General features: G+C 41.0%; 1 protein-coding gene across 1 annotated transcript in view; it reads left to right on the top strand.

Moving 5' to 3' along the window:
* LOC117452310 (protein unc-13 homolog B) overlaps positions 1-24,071 on the top strand; it is a 146,620-nt gene that overhangs the window by 41,765 nt on the left and 80,784 nt on the right. The window contains 2 exon segments of the mRNA XM_071204287.1: positions 22,575-22,624; positions 22,955-23,030. Coding sequence (XP_071060388.1) covers positions 22,575-22,624; positions 22,955-23,030 — 126 coding nt within the window.

The following is a 24,071-nucleotide window of genomic DNA, read 5'->3' as shown; positions in this document are numbered from 1 at the left end:
CCGACTGTTGCGCCGCTTGGCGTCTCTGCGTTTTGGCCATGTGTCGCCAGTAGCGTGGCGTGGGAAAAAAATTAGGGGAAGCCAATAATACGTCCTTTCTTTTGGGTCGGGGGTGTGGTGGTCAATGTAATAACGTAACCAGATGAGTGATTACAGCACCCGGTATCATTTTACACACATTTGTATCATACAGATGCAGGACTTACACACGCCTGTTATCTAACCGACAGGTCCGCACGCACTCTCCAGCCCAAACTCTAATAAGCATTCATTCACAAACTAAATCAGGAGACCTTTAACGTTTTACGTCCGATTCGCTCCTTTTTTCCTTGCTGTACACAGCTCCAGTTTGGGCATTGGCCTGTCATCGCATTTTATTTGTTGTTGCTGCTGTAGCGGAAGTTTAGTACAAGTACTTTTGATTAAATACTCCAAATCTCCACCCTCCATAATTGCTATCTATCTTCTATCGATTAGATTTATGATTAGAAAATTATAAAAGTAGGGTAGACATGTGGATATTATCCGGCTGAACAAAACGTGCATTTATCTAACAGGTTTGTTTTCCACTGACCTTATTTCGAGCTATTTTCCAAAATCCTATGGAGAAATCCCATTGCTTTTTTGTCGAGGGAAACCGAGCGCAGCTTACTTCCGGGTTTTAGGACTCGTCACTGCAACACTAAGTTGATGCGATTTGATTGGATTGTGAGGCAATGGAAGCCAGCCGCCTCTGGCTTCCCTTGGCATGGCCCTGACCAATCACAGGTTGGCAGGGGCATGACGTGAGCCTTGTTTGATTGGTCAATCCCTCAATTTTTTTCACCAAGGGAAGCCAATTTCGGCTGGCCTCCTCTCGCAACAGTGAGTGCAATCTACTGTTTCACCATAACATCTAGAGGGGCGCTGTTTCACTATTTGTAAAATACTCAATGAGAATGGGGGAGAGACAGGCCGGCATCAACACACAACAAAGAATTTCCGAAACTAAACGAAGTGTTTTTATTTATTTATTAAAATTATAACTACAATCTGAAAAAACAGGAGAAGCCTGGCTTCCCTTGGCCTCCAGGAGAAAACGCCACTGTGTGTCGCACTGGAACACACCGCAAAGACTTCAGCCGACGGCCAAGAAGCACGTACGAACTGCGCAGGCGTGAGGGGCAATAACTCTCCTTACCAGCAGGCGGCGGTAGCGTGTATTCGTCATTCAAAAGAGGCAACAACCGGAAGACAGCCTGCGTGATACACCGAGAGAAGAAGAACAGACTGCGTGATATAAACAAACAACATAGCGTGTGCGTTCCATTTTCACTCTACGGCGAGAAGCTCACGGGGCTTTCCCGAACCTGTGTCGAGAGCTGGAGTTAAATGACATCTCAGATTTGCCTTCTTAATAGTTTGTGTTCGGGCGGCAGACACCCTATCCGTTTTTAAGAGTGCGCTTAAGACCTTCCTTTTTGATAAAGCTTATAGTTAGGGCTGATTAGATTCAGCCCCTAGTTTTGCTGATATAGGCTTAGTTTGTCGGCATCAGAAGAATTTGTGGAAAGGAAATTCAATTGTATACATTGAATAAATGAAAAGATAAAGAAATATCTCAAAAGTAATTTGGTCTCAAGACAAGAAAGAGGGAGGGGTGGATTTGTTTTTTTATCCAGTGATGACGACTCTGTTTAACATACTAACACCGCCCCTTAGAGGGAGCCGACACCTACAACACTGCGTGACATTGGCTGAACGTCACCATGGAAATCAGGCGTGTGTGTGTGTCAGGGATTCCAGGGTCCTCATTTAGGCCCTCCAGGATGCCGGTGTTAATTCAGATGTGTGTGCACTTTCTTCCCATGAGCTGACTGTCAGCTGTGTTTCCCACGGTGTCTGAATCTGGCTTTAAACACACACACATTCTCTCATGCTCCCACCTACACTTTGCCATATATTATTCAGTGCGTTATCCAGTTTCTTATCTCAGACAGCTCATCCACAATCTTACCACAATCTTACCACCAGCAGAGAATGACAAAAAATGAAACTCGCAGTATTGTGTATATCAGATTTCAACGTTTTGAAAGAGTCTTAAGTGTCAAAAGTAATACATAAAAGGACAATTCTGTTATCTGTTACATTTGAAATGCTCCGGAGGATGAAATTAATTCCAGGATGTTTGTCCGCTCTGCCATCCGCTGTAGCAGATAACCATCTGCTTATTTCCTTTTTATAAATGCTAAGTAAATGGATGTAACATTTTGCAGTTCACTGATAGTGCAGCTGGTGGATGAAAGGGTTTCGCTCCCAGGAACAACCAGTTTTGTGTGTAAGATGACTGTACGGATTTTAAAGCTTCTCATACAGAGGCTGTAGTCATGATTTCTGTTCTTTACGATGTCTCTTGGAGAGACATAATAAGTGAAAAAAAAACAGAAAGGACGTTGGTAGTACTGATTGTCCACTTAATGTTTACGTTAATTTTTTCTTGTCCATGAAAAGATGGAATCTTTCTAATGTGTTTTAGGAGGAAAACAGTCATGGCCCGTCCACACTACAGCGTCGACAACTCCAATCTGCCCAATCACTTTGAATGGGGTGACGTCACGTAGCCTCGCTTTTTCGCCGAACTGAATTGTGGGTAGCATAGCGGTCCGTCTCCGCCGGAGACGCCGGAGTAGCCAGCGCCAGCCAATCAAATCCCGTTTCTGAAAATCTGACAGCTCAAGCCGTAGCCAATCAAACCGCGTCTAAGCTGGGAGAGATATCCCGCCGTTCATTTCTATATTTCAAAAAAAGTTGGAGGAGAAACTAACTATCGCCGTAGCAAATCACCCGGTTTTGTATGACCAGACCCTCTTCACCTACCGGGACACAAACCGGAGGAACCAGGCATGGAGGGAGCTGGCAGAGACAGTGGGGGAAACTGGTAGGTTTTCGCCTGTTTGGGGAGTTTATATATATATTGCTCCCATAAAATCCCCGGGGGTTTTTGCTTGGTATGTCGGGGGCAGGAGATTCATGTGATTGGTTGTTGGTCGCGTTGCTTGAATAAAATCCCCAAGCTCCAGACACGCCCAGCTCCAAGCTTTTTTTGAAGCTGTAGTGTGGACGCTCCGTCAGTGGTGTTAACAGCAGAAGCTCCGGTAAGGATTCTTAATGTGTGGATTTGGCTTTTAGTGTATTTTACAACTTTTAGACCCTAAAGATTAAGGTAAGGGGTCAAACGTTTTATTTAGCTTAAAAAAAGATTTACACCGAATTAGACATGGACGAACGTGGAAGTTGTAGTACCACCATTTGACCACTATGGCCATTATAAAATGTGCCTTTACGGCCAGCACACTTGTTGGGTGCTTGGTCGCCTACCGTAAGATCCTTTAGGATGACATGGAGAATGTACTTTACCAACGACTTAGGATATACAAAAAAACTGGAGATAAAGACACTGGCATAGTTTCTTGAACCACTGATAAGTAGCTAGCAAATACCATCATGCATGGTTAATAGAAAAAGAGTGGCAGGAAGGCCAATGGCTAGAATGGCCCATGGACAAAAAGAGGTGGACCGGTAATGCAGTGGATGCATGATTCCGGTGGATCGGGATGTTTGGAGACGGGTGGATCCAATGGGAATGGGAATGTGGGAATGACCCAACCTGATATTGTCTGATTTAAGGTTATTTCTGGTTGCCTGGAGCACAAATGTGATTCTTTAAAAGCAATGATCATTGCAAACAGCATTATGGGAAAACTAAGGTGATACACACACACATTCCAGCATGTATGTGATGGCCACAGCCACACAGATGCACTACACTGCATCCTCATCTTCAGTAGTTTTGCTCCAGTGCAGCTACAATAAAACATGCCAATTAACACCACACATTTGCTCTAAATGTTACCATGTCCATTGGGGGAGGTTACTTCCTGGTTCAGCAAAGGGTGTGGCCGAGCGCTGAGGACTCATAAATACTGCAAGGAGCCAATTGGGACAGATTGGGACAAACCACCTGCTTCCATGGCAATGGGGGATTTGGGTTTTGTCAGTGTCCTTTGTGTATGATGTGACTATTAATTATCCCTTGGGTTCAACGTGGTTTGGCCAAGCCACAATATAGGTTCCTTGGTTTTTCATTGTAGCAGGTCCGTTTTGTTGAGTTAACCTGTTATGTTTCTTTGAGGTATTTTCTGTTGACCTCTTTTATAGGCCTTGTTATTATATGATGTTTTGTGGATTTTTGGGTAAATAAAAACCCTAGTTTATTTAAACCACTCCTGTGTCCTGTTGTCTTACTGCTTGGTCCCTGACAAACCAAATCATTGCAAACAGCATTATGGGAAAACTAGTGATGGCGAGATGAAGCCTTATGAAGCTTTGAAGCTTTCCAGCCAATTGGTTCGCAAAAGGGTTCATCTCATGAGGCTTCATCAAGGGTTTCATCTGAACACAAACCCCCTGCTGGTCAAAGTGTGTAAAACAGGCAGGTTGGACATCTCAACAGTGTGCTGTATCTCATACCGAGTTCCCAATGAGTAAAGCCTTAGAATAACTCTAAACAACGAACATTAAATCATATTTTCATGTTAACAATATTGTATTTATTCCAGTTTAATGATTGTGATTGAAAAGCCTAAGGAGGCTGGTAAACATTGCAAAGAGGGATTTGTATTCCTTAATAATATTCGTAAACTTAACTTAAATGTTGTAGCCTGAGAAAGGCTAAACCATATCAAAGAATACATTTATTAACTACATTATCTCATTTAGCTGTAGCTTTTATAAACAACAAAAAATACGTATTGTTCAGTCATTGAACCAGAGACCCTGCGGTCATGAGTCAACTGCTTTCCAGCTGAGCCGCAGCACACATGCTGAATTTCACCGAAAACACTGCACTATATTTATTCATGTTTTTATTCCTACATTTATTTATGCTTGTATCTATTTATACTTATGATATGTTCCGACCTCTATATGAGTGAGGGTCTGAGCTCTCTTGATTCCATCGTGTCACCGGGCCCGGGTACAGGAGGGGTAATATGGTTCTTATTATACATCCATGGGTATTATGAGCGTTGTGGTTCAACGGTTCAACCGATCTGAATCGCTTCGTGAAGCAGTCACGTGGTATCGACAGGCAGCGAGGCTTCGTTTGTCATCGGTGACGTCACTGGCCCAAAACGATACAAGCCTCGATACAAGCTTCACAAAAAGCTTCGGGGATTACCCGACACACGCTCCGAAGCCTCGGCGTAATACGTAACATCACTAGGGAAAACTATTGTGATCCACACACACATTCCAGCATGTACAATAAAGGCCTGTCAGAGAATGTACAGTATAGAGTCATTTTAATGAAGTTAAGTTTGACTAATAAATGAATGACTTAAAAAAATCAGGCTGTACTCTCATCGCCTCTTTTTCACCCTGCTCTGAATAGATTTGAACACCCAGCCTTTGCAAAAGAACTTTGTCTCATAATGAAGAGGTGCTAATTGCAGGTGTGTCTTTAGTATTTTAATCACTTCTATCCTGACTCTATAAATAACTCTAAAATTAGGTGAAATCAAATGTAACATCAAATTGTAACATGAATCATGCATTTGGCAGCATTCAAATCTGCTTTATGCTTGATATAGTTTTCAATCATGCTTTCCCTTGTCTCATAACAGCGGCATCATAATGGCTATTAGCACAATGAGCTTAGTTGTCAAGGCTGATTGCGTTGTCATGGGCCAAAGGCTGCGTAGCCAGCGGCCCTTGTTTGATGCTCTTTTGCACTAATAGCTTTTTAATGATCCATAAGTCACATCCACATCCTGTTGCGTCACAACATTTCGTGCCTGTATCTTAACCAAAACAAGGCGGCATCATTTTTGACTGGATAAAACATTGGTTAACATTGTTGTGTGAAGAGGACAAACTATGCTCATGTTCAGGTTCATCATTCTAATGTGTGCCTCTACTGTAACATGTTTACATGCTTTAATGGAGAGTTGCTTCTAACAGCTACCATTTAAAATATGTTTCTTCTTTTTCATTATACAAAAGGAATGAATGAAAATCAATGGATTCCTCGAATTTTGCGACGAATAATCCCACAATGAAAAGTGGGAGTGTAGTAGTGCTGACATGATGGGTTTGGAGAGGCCATATTATGTATTTGGGGTTTTCACTTTCCTGTAGTGTGTGTTGGTGTCTTTGCATCTGAAACGCCTCCATTTGACTCCTTTGTTTACTTCCGTGACATAGTGACATCATTATGTAACACTTGCGCTTTTATTGACTAGTGCTCCAACACATTGTGCGTGATAGAGCAAAGGGTAGGACATTTTCAACACACTCTAAGTAGTTGACCAACCACCAGAGCAGACTGGGCTCTGGTTTCAGACAGAGGGTGAAAAGAGGTGCTGCAGACCTCTACATAATGGGCCCCTGTAATAATTCCTTAGTTGACCATTCCGAAAGTTATAATTGTAATGATAATTTAATGTATCTACGAAATCATTTCAATATTAATTGTTATTTAAATATAAATATAGTTTAACAATTTGTCACTTTGAGTTTTTTTTTAAATATAATGGCCATTTTTCAATTATTTCTTACCTTTGATAAATACGATAGCATGATGAATAGAAAAAACACAGATATTGCTATAGTTACTACATGCACCCTCCTAGAGCCTTGATTTGAAAATTGCGAAAATATTAAGAACAGTTGAAGCAGTAAAAACTGCAAAGCAAATAGTCATAGTCTCTAAAACACCTTGCGTATTGAGGTTATGTGCGTGCTGCACTGTAACTGAGTAGCATATGTTTGGCTGCTGGAGCACCAGTGTGTGAAAGTAGGAGTGTGTGAAAAAGAGAGAGGCTGAGGTTGGTGAGAAAGAGAAATAGAGAAGGAGAGGTAGCGAGAGAAAAGCGAGTGAGCGCACAGGACGTGGTGCGTCTGTGCAACAAGCTGCGATCAGCGAGCTAATAGGAGGAGGAGGAGGGCAGAAGGGAAAAGCCCGGAAGGAATATAGAGATCAATCAGGAGATGTGAGGATGTGAAATAGGGAGAGACAAGAAAAAAGAGAGATGGAATGAAAGAGAGGGAGAGGAGGAGACTGAGCGGCGTTTACACCCAATGAGAGGGTGAGAGGAATAGAGCGTTGGGAAGCGACTCGGTGAGAGTACAGGACATACAGGGAAAGTGACAGAGGGCTTTGATTGACTTGCCCATCATGATAAGAGCAAAGGAGAACCTGGTCAAATATCTGATCCACTAACATCTCCTGATTTACCTTGGAGCTGAGCGGATCACACTGCGAGGGGCTTAATTCGCTTTCCTGAACTTCAGACATGTTTGTGTTTCACAACATGATGTAAAGCGGTGCGATCAATCGGTAAATGTTCTTTTGGGGATTGTAGACGCTCTGTTGCCGGCTGCTTGGATTGCGCTCTGAAACTTGACTCTGATTTTTCCAAAACCTCCGCTTCAGGTAGGATTTCTTTTTTTAATCAAGCACAAGTGCATGGCAGAGATATTACTGAAATGACAGATATATAATCGTAAGTGTTAAAAGATGAAGACATTTGAGGAATCTCAAGTGGATGGAGATAAACTATCATATGTAATAAATCAGGGATTTGTTCTTCATGCAAGAAGCTCTAATATGCCCTTGGGATCTTAGAAGACCTCTTATCTTTGTAATCTAAGATCTGTTTGAGGTTAAGTGTTGGAACAAAGGCTTACAAAAACACACATTTCCTCTCTTTTCTCACATTGCACAGTCATGACAGACATTCTATTTTTAAGAGCTGGTGAATCTACATGTTCTCTCCCTAGAGCTATCATAGTGCTGAGTGGGTACTTTTGAGCATACTATGAAGTAATTCTCCCACTAGTTCCGTACACTTCCCAATATGGCTCATCACGGACAATATTAAAGGGTATTTGATCTCTTCCAGCGCTGTCCATCCAGAACAGCTCACTGTGTGGGAACAGTCATGATCCCCCTCATGTTGTGTGAGGGTGTGAGGGTGGTGAGCTCCTGGGCGTCTCCAGAAGCTCCAGGCTGCAGCTTCCAAATATAAGTAATAATGAATTAATCAGCATCAATGCTTCATTGCATTACTTCTCAACCTGTACCCTTCTGTGGGTGTTGTTGTGAGATGACACTGGAGGAGTGATTCATGTAATGTGAATTATCATATTTGCTAATTTAGAAGAAATAATCTGAATCTTTTTTCTAAATACATCTATCAGTATTAAAACAAAGTCAATACGCTGTAAATGGGAGATTGGAATTATTACTTAGTACTTAAGTTTATTATCGTACGTTTTTATTTTTTCAGAACGGGAGGGTTGCTCTGAGGCTCTAATTTGTTACTGGGTGTACAGGAATGGAATGAATGGCTGGCAACTGACCTGGTATTTGTTCTAATAGTCAATAACTACATGTATGGTGGCTGTTAGGTCCAAATTTGCTACAAAAACAATAGAAGTCAAAAACATTTCCATTTGGAGAAACTAGCTACAGCTTCAGAAACGATGGACATATAATTGATTGAAAGCCTTTATTGTCATTGTTAAAAAATATACAATGATATTTTGGATTGTAACCCTGTCACAAATGTGCCAAAACAACAACTTGACAACCCATGCTCAGCATTTAGAAAACAGTCACCAACTTCACGAAGCATGCACAACGTTTACTAAAAGCACTGCATAAAACCAAATGCTGCAAAAGCTCAAAACACAATGGAAAATCCTGTATATGATGGATTCTGATCAAATGGCCGCAAGCTGTTCACTTTAGTTAAACAGTGCGTACGCACAAAAGATGGCGTACGCCAGTTTCTACGCACTGTTTGCGATTTATAAAAAACGAACTTGACGGGAAAATGTGCGGTCCTCCACGCAAACTCTAACCCGTGTTAGAAAACGCCTGTTTGCGACTCCTCAGTGCACACAAAAACATAACGTGGAGAAATAAGTAAATACGGATATGTTATTGATCACCCCTCGATTATGTTCTCTTGTTAAGAAATGTATTCTCATAAATGATGCGGTAAACAGAAGGACAGCATTACTTTAAACTGACGCCGTTTTGCATTTCTATAGGTTGTATAGATACGAGCATGGTTTTATATACTACCATGTTTAATCGTGTTTTATGCCGTTTGCCAATAGCCTACTTGATAAGTCGCTCGTAACACACAGGGGGTATGGAAACTAAGAACACCATGTGGTAAATTGTACAGCTAATATAACACAACACATTAGTTGTATTTCCTTTAACTGGGGGATATAGCGTTGCTGCGGGGGGGGGACAATATGATTTGTCTCCACCTCCCCAAAATAACCAAAATCTGACACGGTGTGAGATGTATTTTTTAGCTGTTCTGTCGTCATTTCCTGCGATCTTCTTTATAAAGTCAGTCAGAATGAATATTAATACGGGGCGTTTCTTTGACTATTTATAGGCAAATATGGGCGTTACGTGTCTGTGCCGCATTTCGAGTTGATTGTGATTTATACAGGGAAACCGGCGTAGGACGTGACGCACGCAAGTCCTGTGCCGGTACGCAGTCTTTTATGAATCGGGAAGTGTCGGTGCGTATTTATTTGCTTTGTCCTAGTAAGCAACATTCCCACACCAATCCTACGCGAGGCTTTATAAATGAGGCCCCAGGGCTTTCCCGTGGACTATTGATGTACTGTACTGCATTTTCTTGTTTCCTATTGGCCGGCATATATGCCAAAGCCTCTATATATCAGCAATCACCTACTGTGATATCAGCTGATATATCGATATTATATGTGATTAAGCACTTTAGAGAAATATTTGTAAATGTTTGTCAAGTTGTTCTATTCAATGAAGTCTGTAAACTTGAACAAAGCACCCACATAGTTTTGGTTATGTTTTTAATAACTTCAGGGGGGCAAGGGGTTTTTCAGGAAGTTGACATAGCTCAATCAATGATACGAATATCAGGGTTTACTTTGTGAAACCAATGATGTTGTACAGATTAGAGATTCATAGATTTTATACAAACAATGATTACTGTATCTGCCGGAATAGGCTCAGTCAAATTAATGAGGAGGGAGACTAACTCCTTACTACTTTTAGACCCTAGTGATTTGAATAAGCACTTTAAAAGTTGTCATACTGTTTTTTTACTGTTGACATCGTTTTTTAAAATCCTTCGCTGATTTACAAAAGTATCTTTCCCAATGTAAGTCAATGGGAAAAACTATTTTACCCCAAAAGACGTCACGCACTGCCACGCGTTGTAGTACCACCGTTTGGCCACTACAAAAATGTGGTTCAACGTCCGGTGCACTTTGTGGGGACTTGGTAAAGGGTTGGGCTTTCCACCAAAAATAAGAACTACATTGGTGTTAATATTCAGCGGTGTAGAGGTTGCATTTTGGTTTTCTTTGAGAGAGTTATGGTATTTTTTCTCTAAATCAATTGTTGTATCACTTGTTCTTACCCAGACGTCTCTTCATTTACTTCACTATAATGTGCAATTGCCCTCATTTCCAATATTTGTTTTTACTTCTGCATGTTAATACTGTACCTCGAATATGCCAAATGCAGGTAGGCTGTGTGAATAACTCAAAACAGGGTTTGTAAACCATGTCAGGAGAGAGAGAAAAGAAAAGTAAGACGGGCATACAATCCTAGAAGGCAGGTAAAAAGTAATACCAGCAAAGGACAGGTAACAAGAAGTCTCCATGGTGAGACAGTGAGGGTACTCTATATAACGAGAAGTTGAGTAGGGGTTGGGAACAGATGCACCGGGGGGTGTGGAAGTGGGTGGAACCTTTGAAAATATCACTGCAAAGTTAGGAGCTTTGTGCAAAACTTGTACAAAGACAGCTAGTTTTTGCAAGATGAATATACCTGCTTTGCTAATGAGATAAGAACATCATTATTCAGAGTAATTTTGAGAGGTTTAGTTTGCCTAACAAAGCACACATGACTTGGCAGTTTTGGACAGTCACTTCTTCGTGTCATTCACAGTCATACGCTCAACTGTATACACAAAGTAATTGGGAAGCAGTTCACAGATCCAACAAGCACTTTCTTTAGTCATAAAAGTACAGACAAATACGGCCGTTGTTTCTCTCCTGAGGATATTTACTTGGTACAATGTCTACAGGTTTATAGTAGTCTTCTTTTAGTCCAAAGTTTCTCCTCTTTTATCATAGAAAAAGCTGTGTGAAAACACTTTTAAAACATGTACCTAACGCCAGGTGAATCTACAGGCAGCATTCTCCACCCCAATCAATTCATCACAGCGAGCTGTAAGGGGGAAAGCATTCTGTCCGGCACAGAGGTTTTTCTCTTGGATTGGCACGGACAGCAAGTGGCATCAATGTTTGGCATCTCTGAAACGGCTGAGAGAACGCTAAATCAATTAGTCCCAGGAGGCATTGTCATTCGCATCGGGTTACTGGTGGCAGGCGGCCAGCAATGGTTCATGGAACAGACTCACTCAAGGAAACGGGGAGGAAGGCTCGAGCAGAGGGAGTGGGAGCAGGCCAGGCTTATTTAATTTACCCAGGGAAGTGATTACACCTTCCGCTTCCCAACAACCCTCCGTCCCTGTCTGAATGTTAGCTTCTGTAAGACGTTGACACACCTTGCCAGGGCGCTCCTCCTTGGTGCTTGTACAGCTTTGCTTGAGAGCCTTGAGAGCCTTCAAGTGCAATCACTTTACCTTGTATCGCAATTGGTTTATGTTGCAAACTGAATTTCCTTGCAATGCTACCAGCAGAGTGATAGACCATGTGTCTGTGTGATTGTGAGTGAGAGATTAATGGAAAGATGTACCGCTTATGTCCATCGGCACATGATACACTGAATGGATCTGGCTGTTAGCACATGTGTATGCTACTATGCTCCAGTGTGTGTTAGAAATGTGACTGATGGAATTGGACAGAGGTGGAGTGGTGATGATAAATCAATTAGATTGCGCAGTAGGTTTAGGCTAATGAAGGTGACAGCAGGGCCACGGTCTCACTCAGCATGACTCAGAGTGGGTGTGTACGGTTGCACACGTTTGATCCTACTCGATGAACTGGTGCATTTTGCCTGTTGCAAAATCTAATCAGAGTTTTGATTAGGATAGTGGATGCTTCCATGCTTTAATTATCAAAAAGATATTTATAACTTGTGATATTTAAACAAATATTTAAATATACATTGTAAATGTCTTTCTGCTTCTTCTTTTTTTTTTTTTTTAATATATTCATTCCAATCCAACAATATTATATTATTTATTATATATAATTCAATAAATCTCTTAGACAAAAAATCTTTATTCTACCCTTTACAACATGTTCTGGCCATCTGTTCTAGAGAATCACATCACTGCCTAGACACATGAATATATATTTATATACACCATTTTTTAAGTTGCACACTATGGCAGTGCTAATAATTAAATAAATGTTCCATGACATACCCTTAAGACATCACTATGTCCCGTTATCATGGGCTTTACCACATCGGCCAATAGCGTGACATATATTTGGGGGGCGGGACATCGAGAACAGTAAGGCTTCATCTGATTGGTCATCTATATTAACATGCAGGCAGTGAATGCATGGGACATGGAATAGGTCATTTATTGCAGTTCGAGCTGTCTTTGCAATATGTCTAACACAAACTCTTTTGAGTTCAAAATCTTTGACCTCGGATGCCACCGAGCTTTCAAAGCTCAACCAATGAGATACCAGCTGGGTGAATTGATGCAGCAGGGGAGGTAACTATCAAAGCAAAGCTAACTTGCTGTTTTCACCGCAAGGCTCTGCACTCTGACAAATGTGGGCCCTTATTCAAATGTAATTTGTAAATATGGTCCTTAAGAATATGTAATCTGGGGGTGGGAGTTGTTCTTGCTTTTGTCTTATTTGGAGTCATTCATCTGGAATAAAAATGCAAATCATGAACACTTAAAAAACACATTGTCTTATTTTGCTCTAATTCTTTTCTCTCTAAATGTACCCCTCTAATTACTATCTATTGTATCACTCTTTCAAACAGCTGTTATCAGACTTTCTTCTTGTCTTTTACTCGGTCTCACCATCTCCCTTTCTCAGCCAGCTGCCCACTATTCTTCCAGCTGTCATTCTTTTCTTCAGGATTCAATCCCCCTCCTAATAGTGGTGTTTATTTTCTGTCAGGCTCTCTTTGTTCCAAACAGAATAGCATTCTCATTACAATTGTTCACACTTTCAAGACGCTTGTGAGCATGTTCTTCTTATGAATAGACATACGCACATGCTACCTTGAGCTGGAATGTATGAACTTGCTTTGATTATCCAGTGGTTAGAGTCAAATTAGAGGCATTTCCAGAACAGCTGGGTAGACATGTTACCTGTTTTAGATTTGTAATTCTATCTTTCATTAGTAACTAATTACAACATCCAGAGCTAGTACATTCCCATACACTTGGTTGCATTTGGTTTTATTGGTACATCCAAAATAAAACCATTCAGTGTTTCAATTAAGCCAAACAGCCTTAATCGTTTGCTGCTAGATCTTCTAATGTTCTTAGTAAAAGGATGTATTTATCTTGCAATGATCAAGCTACAGACACTCTTTTAAGAGATACATCCTCTTTAAATCCTTTTTGAACAGGGATGTGCTTTTCTTACAATAAGCTTGCATTTTCGTGGCTGTTTTGTGCGTCCCTGTATTGCAATATGTGTTACCAAGCAAAGGCTTTTCGTGTGGGACATTCTTTATTGGTGTTATGTGGTTTACACTGCAAACCTCTTCTCTGTACAGCACTACTACTACACACAGTTGTTTTTGGGACATTGCTGAGAAACTAGACTGATCTAAGTGTTACGCACCACTCTAGATTGGTTAATAACTTGTAATGTGGTGCAAGGTATCATGGAAACAGACTTTGGCTCCCAATGCTACTCTTTGATTGATAGTCTCAACGTGATATTGGCAGAAGGGATGGTCTGGTTCCAGGAGAGCATTTAAGACGTTGATCAATAGGTTAGCAGCCTTTGAAAAGGACAGATGCTGAGGCTCTTTTACAAGGCCCTTGGACCAGTCGAGGAAAGAGCCATTTAGCTAGAAGGCTCTGACTCAACTGATGAGGTCAGTCAAATCAATTGTAGTGCCTATCATTCAGAATATATATTCACCATTCAATACGTGTCGAGCTCGCAAGCCAAGCTGACTGTAATGTGTCAATGCAGGTGTGATAAACAAAAGCAGAGAGCCACTTAACAGTGTCAAGGTTAACATAAAGTCAATCGGGATATAGGCGAAGAATATTACAAAAGAAAGGATCAAATACATGTTGCACAATGTAGAGCAGTGACTTAGCTTGCACTTTAATGAGGTTTCCAGTAAATGTGATATATCAAGGTCACTTTGAGTATTTGTGCATATTAAGAGATCTTAGATTAGATGTCCTGGACTTAGGCCAAAGGACTGGGGGACAGGAAGGCAACAGTCGGAAGCCACATCGAGGACTTGTTCTTAAGGCCCTATTATGCTTTTTTAAATGTTCCTCTTTTCAGTAGTGTGTAATATACGTCTTTGTGCATGTACATGGGCTGCAAATGCTTACATCTCAAAGTGTACGCCAGAGGGAGTTTCCCTACAACACACTTCCGCCGTGCCTGAAGCGCCTCGATTGGCCTCCTTTGTTTACTTCTACATATTGACATCAGTATGTAACACTCATGTTTCTGATGGCTAGCGCTCCGACACCTTGTACGACACGTGATAGGCTAAGGGGTCATCACAGAGCCAGCCAGCTAACCAATCAAAGCAGAATGGGCTCTGGTTTCAGACAGAGGGTGAAAGTGGTGCTGCAGAACAATAAAAATGAGAAAAATAAAGCATGACTCGAGCACACAAACCAAATCTGATGTCCTTTCCTCTTCAGTATGTTGCAGAAAGACATAATAACACTTGTTTTATTGTGTATTATCTTATGGAAACATAATGCAACTCAAATGAATCACTGTTATTTAAGATTTGGCCATTCAAACTCAATTCAAACGAGTTGACCAGGACCATCTCCACATTTTTGAAACTATTTTGCGTCCTGTTCTTCCCCGTTTTCAGCAGTGACATGAATGCATGCTGCAGCATTACACTCCAGAGAGGACGAGGTAAATCTCCAAAGTAATCCTTGTCATTTGCTGGCACCGAAGCAGACACTCAGAAAATCTCCCCTTTTGGCTCGAGTACAAGTTTCTCCTTTGGTTTGTGTCCAATGTGCAATGACAGAGAAATAGAGCAAGGCAGAGTTGCCAACAAGAACACATAAATAATAGGAATAATGTTAAAGAGAAGAGAGTAATAAACTAAATAATAAAAAGGAGATGTTTTATCCGAAGCAAATTGTAATTTTGATAATAGGAGCATTGATCATGAATGAGTTTCACAAATAGAGAGAAGAGTCATAGTTATAGAGGTTGTGGGTTGTTAACATGGTTAAGTCACCCATGCACCTGCCCAGAGCGTCCTCCCATCCTCTCTGCAGTAAGGCCGGATGGGGATGGTGTGGCTTTCCAACCTGCCATCAGCCAGCTGCTTCATCAGGCTCCCGGGGACAAACACAACAACCGGTATGAAGCAGTGGTGGTGGTGGTGTTGCCAGGAAATAAAAGCATCACCATCAGTTGCACCATGTTGAGGAAATGTCACCCTTAGAGAGCAGCATGCTATGGATTGGGGCTCTGCGGGTGTTGTTTGGGCAGATTGGTTAGTATTAAGGTTGGATATAACTCTTACTTTACAGTACCCATGAGCCTCAGCTGCTGGAGCCATGCAGAATAGAGTTGTGCAGAAATTAGTCTTAAACCCCGGATATAACATTGTACGTGTCTGTAATCACCATACATGAAGCATCTCTATATCATAACAACGGTGGTTGCTAACAACCGACTAAAAGATACTAATGAACATCATCACACCAGCACGAGACCGCCTTTACTGTACTTAGCAGTGGTGATGCACAGCCCTGTGACCATGATGTAGTTCCTTTATAGCCTAGCGTTAGCTTTTGACTTCTGGCAATTGCTTATACACTTCAGAAATCATGTTTTGTTGTGTTAATATGTGGAGATGATGCTGAAAACAACGTGTAAGTATCATGAATATGTGTTTGCCACAGAGCATATTTCTGCCTGAATCCAACGGAAAAATCACATTGCTTTTTGTGGAGGGACACCTTAGCGATGCCAACTTCTGCCTACAAAACTACGTCATCCTGCACCACTCTATAAATATAATTATTCGTCATTGTAGTTGTAAAACAACCTGGCTGTCTCTTACAGATTTTTTTTAGTAAGCAATTTAATTTATTTTGTCTCTTTTTTCGCTAATTTGGTAATTCCACAAAATGTTCCCACCCTTTGGCGGCCACAGTTTTGCCTTTGGAGGCAAACATTTTGCCTTTTGATCAAGTGTCTGTGAGGTTCTGTCTTTGAATGAACATGGAACGTGTGTATAATTAAAATCATAGTTTTTTTTAATTTATGTTAGCCATTTTTTTTTTACTTTGCCAGATAATATTTTGGTAATTCCACCTTGTAAGAAGCAGATTAAGAAAACTGGTGTTCAGGGCCTCTTCACATTGTACATTGTAAGCTACAACCTTATGTGTTTGTCTGCAGCTGATGTTCCTCAGTCTAACACTTTCTACAGTGCAGTAACTTATGTAAGAAGAGTTGGAACATTTCTGCCTTAATGTGGTGGCTGGTCTGCACTAAGGGCAGGATGGATTTAAGTTTGACTTCATTACATTGTTCTGTCCTACTTCCCTTTTACACTTGCTGATTAACTACAGTATAGTTACTCAAATCTTCCTTAACCCCTTTAACTAAGATCAACAGTATTTAATCTTTTAAATGGTTTCCTTCACTGGATCTTACTGTAGAAGAGTGGCAGAAGGGGATAGAGAACGATTAAGACTGTTTGGTTCAGAGGTTATTACTCTCTTTTTGATGTATCCAAGCTCTGCTACAGTAAAACGTTGATAACATAACCTGCCATGTGTTGACTGTGGTCTAACTGTGGTCTGTATGTTGACTTACCCCTTGGCATTGAAACCCTTGTGTTGTTACACACCAGGATACATGATTTAAGAGGAGTCTGGAAAGAAAGAACATGTTACAATTTGAAACATTTATTCGAGGCCCCAGAGAAAAGAGAAATAGTAAGGTGTCATTGTTTTGAAAATCAGCATTACATATATACAGTAGTCAATATTAAAACGTGTAAGCGTCGTTACAATTCATCTGTGACGTAAAGCGCACGTAAAACAGTGAGAAGAAAAGGAAAACACAACCATGTGTTCAGAATTTTTTCATGAAAAGTATTGTACATTTGTCAAAGGTCAAAGTTAAAGTAAAGGACAGTCTTCTGTAGTTATCTGAAATTGAATGATGTCCGGTAGTCATTGAATAAGATTTGGAAATGGCAGCTATTGTATCATGGGCTACAACAACAGGGACCATGTGGGTCCAATAATCATACAATTCTAAACAATTCATTATAAAATGTTATGAATGTCCGGAGAGCTAAATTGCCTTCCGATAAATTGGAACATTCCTCGCTATGATGTCCTTTTACCTGTAGAACTTCAAGATAAATGCTATAATCATTTCCTGGATATTACTTTAATTCAGTATAAATATAGAAATAAAAGAACCATCCAAAATCAAAACTAAGGTTATTTATTTTAGCCACAGTAGATTCTAACAATTGAACTATCCTTTTGATTTTCAGCAGGGACCTTTACTTATTAGATTCAACTGATATTGTCTGTTCTGACAATTTAACCTGAATATTATTGTTTCAGTATACAGTGACAGCACAATATATTTGTTTACCACAGTATTGACAATCAGCGTATCAAATTTGTATGTTCAAAAACTCCTTGGATTAATATGAATAAGAATCAAATCTTCATATTTTCAATAATATTGACTTATGCATTCTAGGGAAGGTGAGGAAATGTCTTTGAAACAAACAACTGATACATTTTTATGTTCAGTATTTTAGACAAAATTCTATTTCACTTTATACTTCAAAAGTTCACCAATAATAGCTGGGAGTTTTTTGTGCACATAAATAATGTATATATAAATCGTTCCTCAGATGTCTTCTCCTTTTCTTGCACTCTTTAACTGACTATAATGTTACAGTTGTATACATGCTTACAAGTGTGTTATCTTTGTCTTCTCATTTTAGTCATGGACCACTGACATTGAGTGGTTTGGCTGAATAAGCTTCCAACAGAGGTGATTAACGAACTATGATACCGTGAGCAGTTACATTTGAACTCCTACAACAATGTGGGAAACTAGATGAGACCAGGCTGCTCTTGAGAATATGTTCTCCAGGAATCGCTTCAATGGACAGCATGGAGCAGGTGTTGCCCCAAAAGAAGGCACAAAGGCAAAAATCCATTCACCCAAAAAGAGGGCTCCGAACCCCAAGGTAGCACTAGTTATCAGGGGTAAAATACATCGTCTCTTGCAAGGTTCTGCCGACCATCATGTCCCAGAGTCCCACCTTTACTATGGAGGTATTGAGGAGGAAGAGGGGGAAACACAGGAGAGCCGAAAGGAGCACGGAAGCAGATATCCAAAGGTTGGCCCGATGGCTCAAGCTTATTCTCCAAAATTGTCAAATGGTAAAGGACATGGAGTAGCAGTGGGCCTACCATGTGTTGGAGAGGTGGAGCTTAATAGGGAAGGATGTTTAAGAATACCTTGCACTTTGCAGCAAAAAAGCAGCCGATCTCCAGGAAATCGGAAACGAATCTCCTTTGAGGGTGAACTTCGAGCAGCTCCTGAGCAAATGCAAACATGTCCACCCTACTGTCCGATAGACCCAGACATGAATGGAACTAAATTAGCAGGGGCAGCCAGAATGGAATTTACTTCACCCCGTATTCGGCCAAAGAGACCTTTTTCTACTGGTGACTGTGTGGACTACAACTTCAACAGAGCTCTGCCAGGCACACTGCTGGAAGAGGACGAAGATAAAGAGGAGGAGTCAAGTGCTATCATTGAGCACATTCTTAAAGAGCTAAGGGGGATCAACAAGATACAAGAGGAAATCTCTGACCTCAGGGATTATCTGACCTCAGTTCGAGGGTCAGTTGAGGAAGTGTCATCTTGTGTAGATGCTGTCTTGATGGAGATTGAGGGTATTCGTTCTAACAAGGCTGGTTCAGGGGTTCATTCAGGTACTTGGTCGGGGGTGGGGTGCAAAGATGGACCATCCACCCGAAGAAGGCCTGCCAGTGCGTATGGAAGTTTAGGGAGTGCAATGCCAAAGTCTGCTTCAAATCAATTCCCCCAGATCGGCAATGAGCGCCATAGCATCCATGGAGAATTGCTGTTATCAAGGCCTGAAGAGTCTAGTGTGTCACCAATTGCTGAATCAGTGGATCAACAGGATCTGGAAGAACCAGAAGATACCTCTGACCATAGCTCCGATATCCCAGTAGGTTCCATAGCCAGAAAGCTCAGCTTTGGCTACGTTGAAAGGCAGGATGGTCATGATTGTCAAAGTACCAGCTCCTTGTCTTCTGGTCATAGTGAGTCAGACCTAGAGAGACCATCCTCTAGTCATGGTACGAAACAGCAAAGAGCAGATGACAGCGAGGAACATTGGCCTAACAAGGGACCACCATATGGTGCCTCTGGGGAATCCGTGTGGCATAGGGAAACTGCTTACCGCAGAGACAGATGTCGAGAGGGCCATGAAGGTGAGAGCCCTCTTTGCTGTGAAGGAGCTGGTAGCTGGGATCACTACAGAGGTGCAGAACATCTCTCTCTTCGATCTGGTAAACATTACAACTCACCAGCTAGTACTTCTAGCAGGGATGAGTGGCGGTCACGGAGGAGAAGGCCTCAAACCATTTCTGCCATTACTGTTCCAACAGAAACAGACCTTGTAAAGCCCACTGCGGGATATGAATGTCCTGCTGATTGTTCCTACCATCAAAGTTCTGGTTATCATTCAGTTGATGGACATGATGGAGAAGGAGAGGAGTTTAACTATGGGCAATTAAATGACCCGAACTATACGACAGACAGTCATGTAGATAGTTATGAGGAAACGTATTCAGCATACGAAGATTCTTCAGTAGTGACATGGACTGAGGCATCCTTATGTACCACTGTGGCTGATGTGGATAGGGATTTTATTCAAGAAACTGGAGCCAACAATCAAAGCTTAGAACACCAAGTGTCTCACTCTGGCAGTGCCGATGTTCAAGCCGGTGGTTTCAATGTCAAGCGCATAAGCCGAGCTGTGCTGGATTTTAGCTCTGCCTTGCGGGGAGCATTGCGCAAAGTTGAAGTACCTGGAGCCCAGAATGATGGAGAGGAAGTAGACTTTGAAATATCTACGACTACTGAGCTGCCTACAGCTGACCTGTCTTTAAAACCTTTAGTCTATGAGGCACAATTTGAACAAACATGCAACAAAACCTTGAAAGGTGATTTGGTTAATAGTTGTGCTGTAGGGGAATTGAGCAAATACAACACTCTAGACAAATCAGATGTATTCTCTGTGGAGCCAATGATGGAGGAAGCCAAGAACAGCCTTACAGACACCTGTCAACACCCTTCTTTTTCGGACAAGATCCTTCCATTCCCAGATGAACTGTCAGTCTGCCATGACCCATATTCCAGTAGCACCTCAATACTGCCTCCACCTCATGGCCTTATAAAACAACCTGCTGAAGGTCCTGCAGATCAGACCCTTAAAACCCAGCTTTCTCAATGCACCACTACAGAATCCCTCTCGATCTCTTTTTCGGCTGATGAACGAGCAACACTAGAGGAACAGGGCGAATTTGAAGTGCCACTGCCACAGCATCCAGCCACAGACAAAGTAGCCCCAGAAGGCAAAGCAGAAGGTGATGCAGCAGATGTGGAGATAAGCCAGATGGATGAGCGCAGGCTGAAGTGCCTGAGGACCTTCCAGCAGATTCTCCGGGAGAAGAGGGAGACCCGACGCAGCCTTGCCAGTATGACTATGACCTTCTCTCAGGAGGAGTACGAACCAGGTAGTCATCGCTACATTTTAAGTTGGGTGCATCTTCTGTTTTACCAGAAAATAAGCCATCTATTAGCTTTGGTTGGATAGGTACACTAACAGTACATCATTCTTTGTTATTCCAACTATTCATGCTTTAATCATCGCGCAAGGTAAAAGAGCATGATGTTATTTAGATATTTCAATGTATTTGAGTGACTCATGTTGAAATGATTTTATCACAGGTAGTGGCTTCTTTGATCATTTCAACCCCGGCTTTTGCTTATCAGAGCCTCGAAATGTTGCAGAATCTCTTTGATCTGTATATAACCGTCAGTATCCTGTTTGAGTAATACGTGCACAGCTGTTTTGAATAAGATCCAGCACTTGGAAGTCCCTTAGCTATTTACTGCACCAAATGGTCCCTGCTGATACTATAATTCTTCTCCCCTCTTGGGACTAATGTATCACCTGCCACTCACTGGTCCCTTATTCTTCTTAGAGGCTCCAGCAGTAGCCATTTGCTGAATTGGAAAACATGAATTATCTCCTTGGAAAGCGCACATGACATAAAGGACGAAGGAGAAAGGATATATTAAGAGTCATTTTCATGATAAATTATACATGTTAATGAAACATTGTATGACTTAACGCCCCCTTCTATCTGTAAACTCAGAGGTGCAGCTGCTTTAAAAAATACCAGCACATTTATATCATAATGAATCATACAGATTATCTTGTTGTATCAGCATGCTGTTTCATATGATGAGTCAAACTGTTCCATGACTGTTTTTCTTTTTCTGTCCGATCTTTTTTTTCTGTCTTGTTCTGTTTTACAGATGGAAGTCAAGAAGGAGATCAGGTTACCTCTTTCATGGTTTCTCTCACATTAACAATTGTTACATGACAGCATAAAGAACGTTGTTCGTTCTGTTCAATTCTCTTTATATTTTGGACATTTCCACGTGTCAGTGTCTCTTAGTTCAAATTGTTTTCTTTCAATTTCTGTTGAATGCTCATTTGGTCCTGAAAATACCATGTGTCATTGTAAAGCTAATGAAATACATATAGGTTTAACGAGGCACCCTCAATACATCTGTGTACTATGGAGTCAATCTTCTTCCTGTCATAAACACAAAAATGCCATGCAGGAAAAGGTTAGTATTGATTACGACGCATGTTGATGAAAAATAATATTGATGTCACTATTGTATTTTCTTTACTAGCTGTCAGACCAGAGAAGTCAATATTTAGTGTGCTTTTACTGGGAGCATGTGTTGTTTGCTATGTGTTTACCTTACAAGGTGAAACCAGATTTATGATGTTCATTTATGTAGGGGGGGAAATATGATTGATTGAAAGGGCCTTGTTGGCATGTCATACTGAAACTCAACCAACCCAGTGCAGTCCCAGTGTTTCTCTCCTGTTGTTTTTTCATCTCACTTTCTCATTTCTCCTGTGCATGCTCCAGTGTGATGAAATTGTAAAAATCAATAAAGGCCTTCAAATGGCTAAATCAGTGACCTTTGACATTCTATTGCAGGGCCGAGATCAAGATGGGGACCCCAACAAGCACGCATGGGCCAAGCCAGGGTCAGTAGCACATGTTTTTGTTGCCTAATTGTGTGTCTGAAAAAGACTCAGATGATTCAGTGTTTGCAACTTCACTTTCTTCATTTACATTCTGGTGTGTGTGTGTGTGTGTGTGTGTGTGTGTGTGTGTGTGTGTGTGTGTGTGTGTGTGTGTGTGTGTGTGTGTGTGTGTGTGTGTGTGTGTGTGTGTGTGTGTGTGTGTGTGTGTGTGTGTGTGTGTGTGTGTGTGTGTGTGTGTGTGTGTGTGTGTGTGTGTGTGTGTGTGTGTGTGTGTGTGTGTGTGTGTGTGTGTGTGTGTGTGTGTGTGTGTGTGTGTGTGTGTGTGTTCAGGGGAAACACACCGTTTGGCATTGACAGCATGCCAGACCTCCGCAAGAGGAGGCCCATTCCCCTTGTTAGTGAACTGGTGAGTACATATCACTTAATATTTGTTTACAGACTTTTTTTGATAAATGTGACCAAATTATAAATATTTTGAATGTTTGCCTCCTTTTTTGAGACTTGTAGCACCTAGTGCCTTGTAGCACCTAGTGCCGCCTTATCACTTTGGATACATTTATACCCTTAATGCTTATTTCTATCAAATATAACTGTGATTCCAAGTGTGTCAATTGTAGATGACAGACCTTCATGGTAGCATTGTGTAAAGCTGATGAGTTGGAATATTATGAAAGAAAACTCTAAAGACCACACATTGTCACATTTCCACTGCATGCTACAGCACGGCTATACTTTACTTTTGACTAAGAGAAAGAAAAAAAAAGTACAAGCAATACAGTTATCACCTAAACCCTAAATACTGTAAACTACAAAAACAATAAAACCCTATATCGAGAATTTATAGACGTATAAATTCACACATTGTACATTTAAATTGAAAGCTCATTGGTTTACAAAATGAATGATAAGTCTAAACATTTTATTGAGATTAGTTTAATGTGTAAGCATAACCAAAATATGTTTTAAGTCACTAATTACTGACATACACATACTGTACCTGAAAATATTAAAAACATGACTACATTAAGTTAATGTGGTACTATGTTGAAATGTGTCATTGATAAACATGTCTTACCTAACCACTATGGGTGGAGCCACATCATTTCTACAGCTTCAATGCAAATATACATCCAAAAACACATGAAAAAACATCTTCAGCAACTTGACAAAACATGCGCAGTGTTTAATAAAAGCACTGCACGAAAAGCTGCAAATAAAAAACGCTGCCATGAACTCAATACACTATAAAACATGGATGCATACAGCTGGGAGCTGAGAGCTTGTCAGTCATGTTTCTTATTTAACTTTTGTTCCATAAACTAGTAACAAAATGTCCACGTGTTGGTTCGCTATGCTGCAGGATTTACGGCGTGTACCTTGTCAGTTTTTGTTTCTCCTTGCAACTGCTCTGCCCCAGGTTCACGGTCATCTCGGGGTTTTTATTTCA

Source organism: Pseudochaenichthys georgianus, chromosome 9 (genome assembly GCF_902827115.2).
Source record: "Pseudochaenichthys georgianus chromosome 9, fPseGeo1.2, whole genome shotgun sequence".
Classification (NCBI taxonomy): Eukaryota; Metazoa; Chordata; class Actinopteri; order Perciformes; family Channichthyidae; genus Pseudochaenichthys; species Pseudochaenichthys georgianus.
This window is presented reverse-complemented; position numbering and strand designations above follow the sequence as displayed.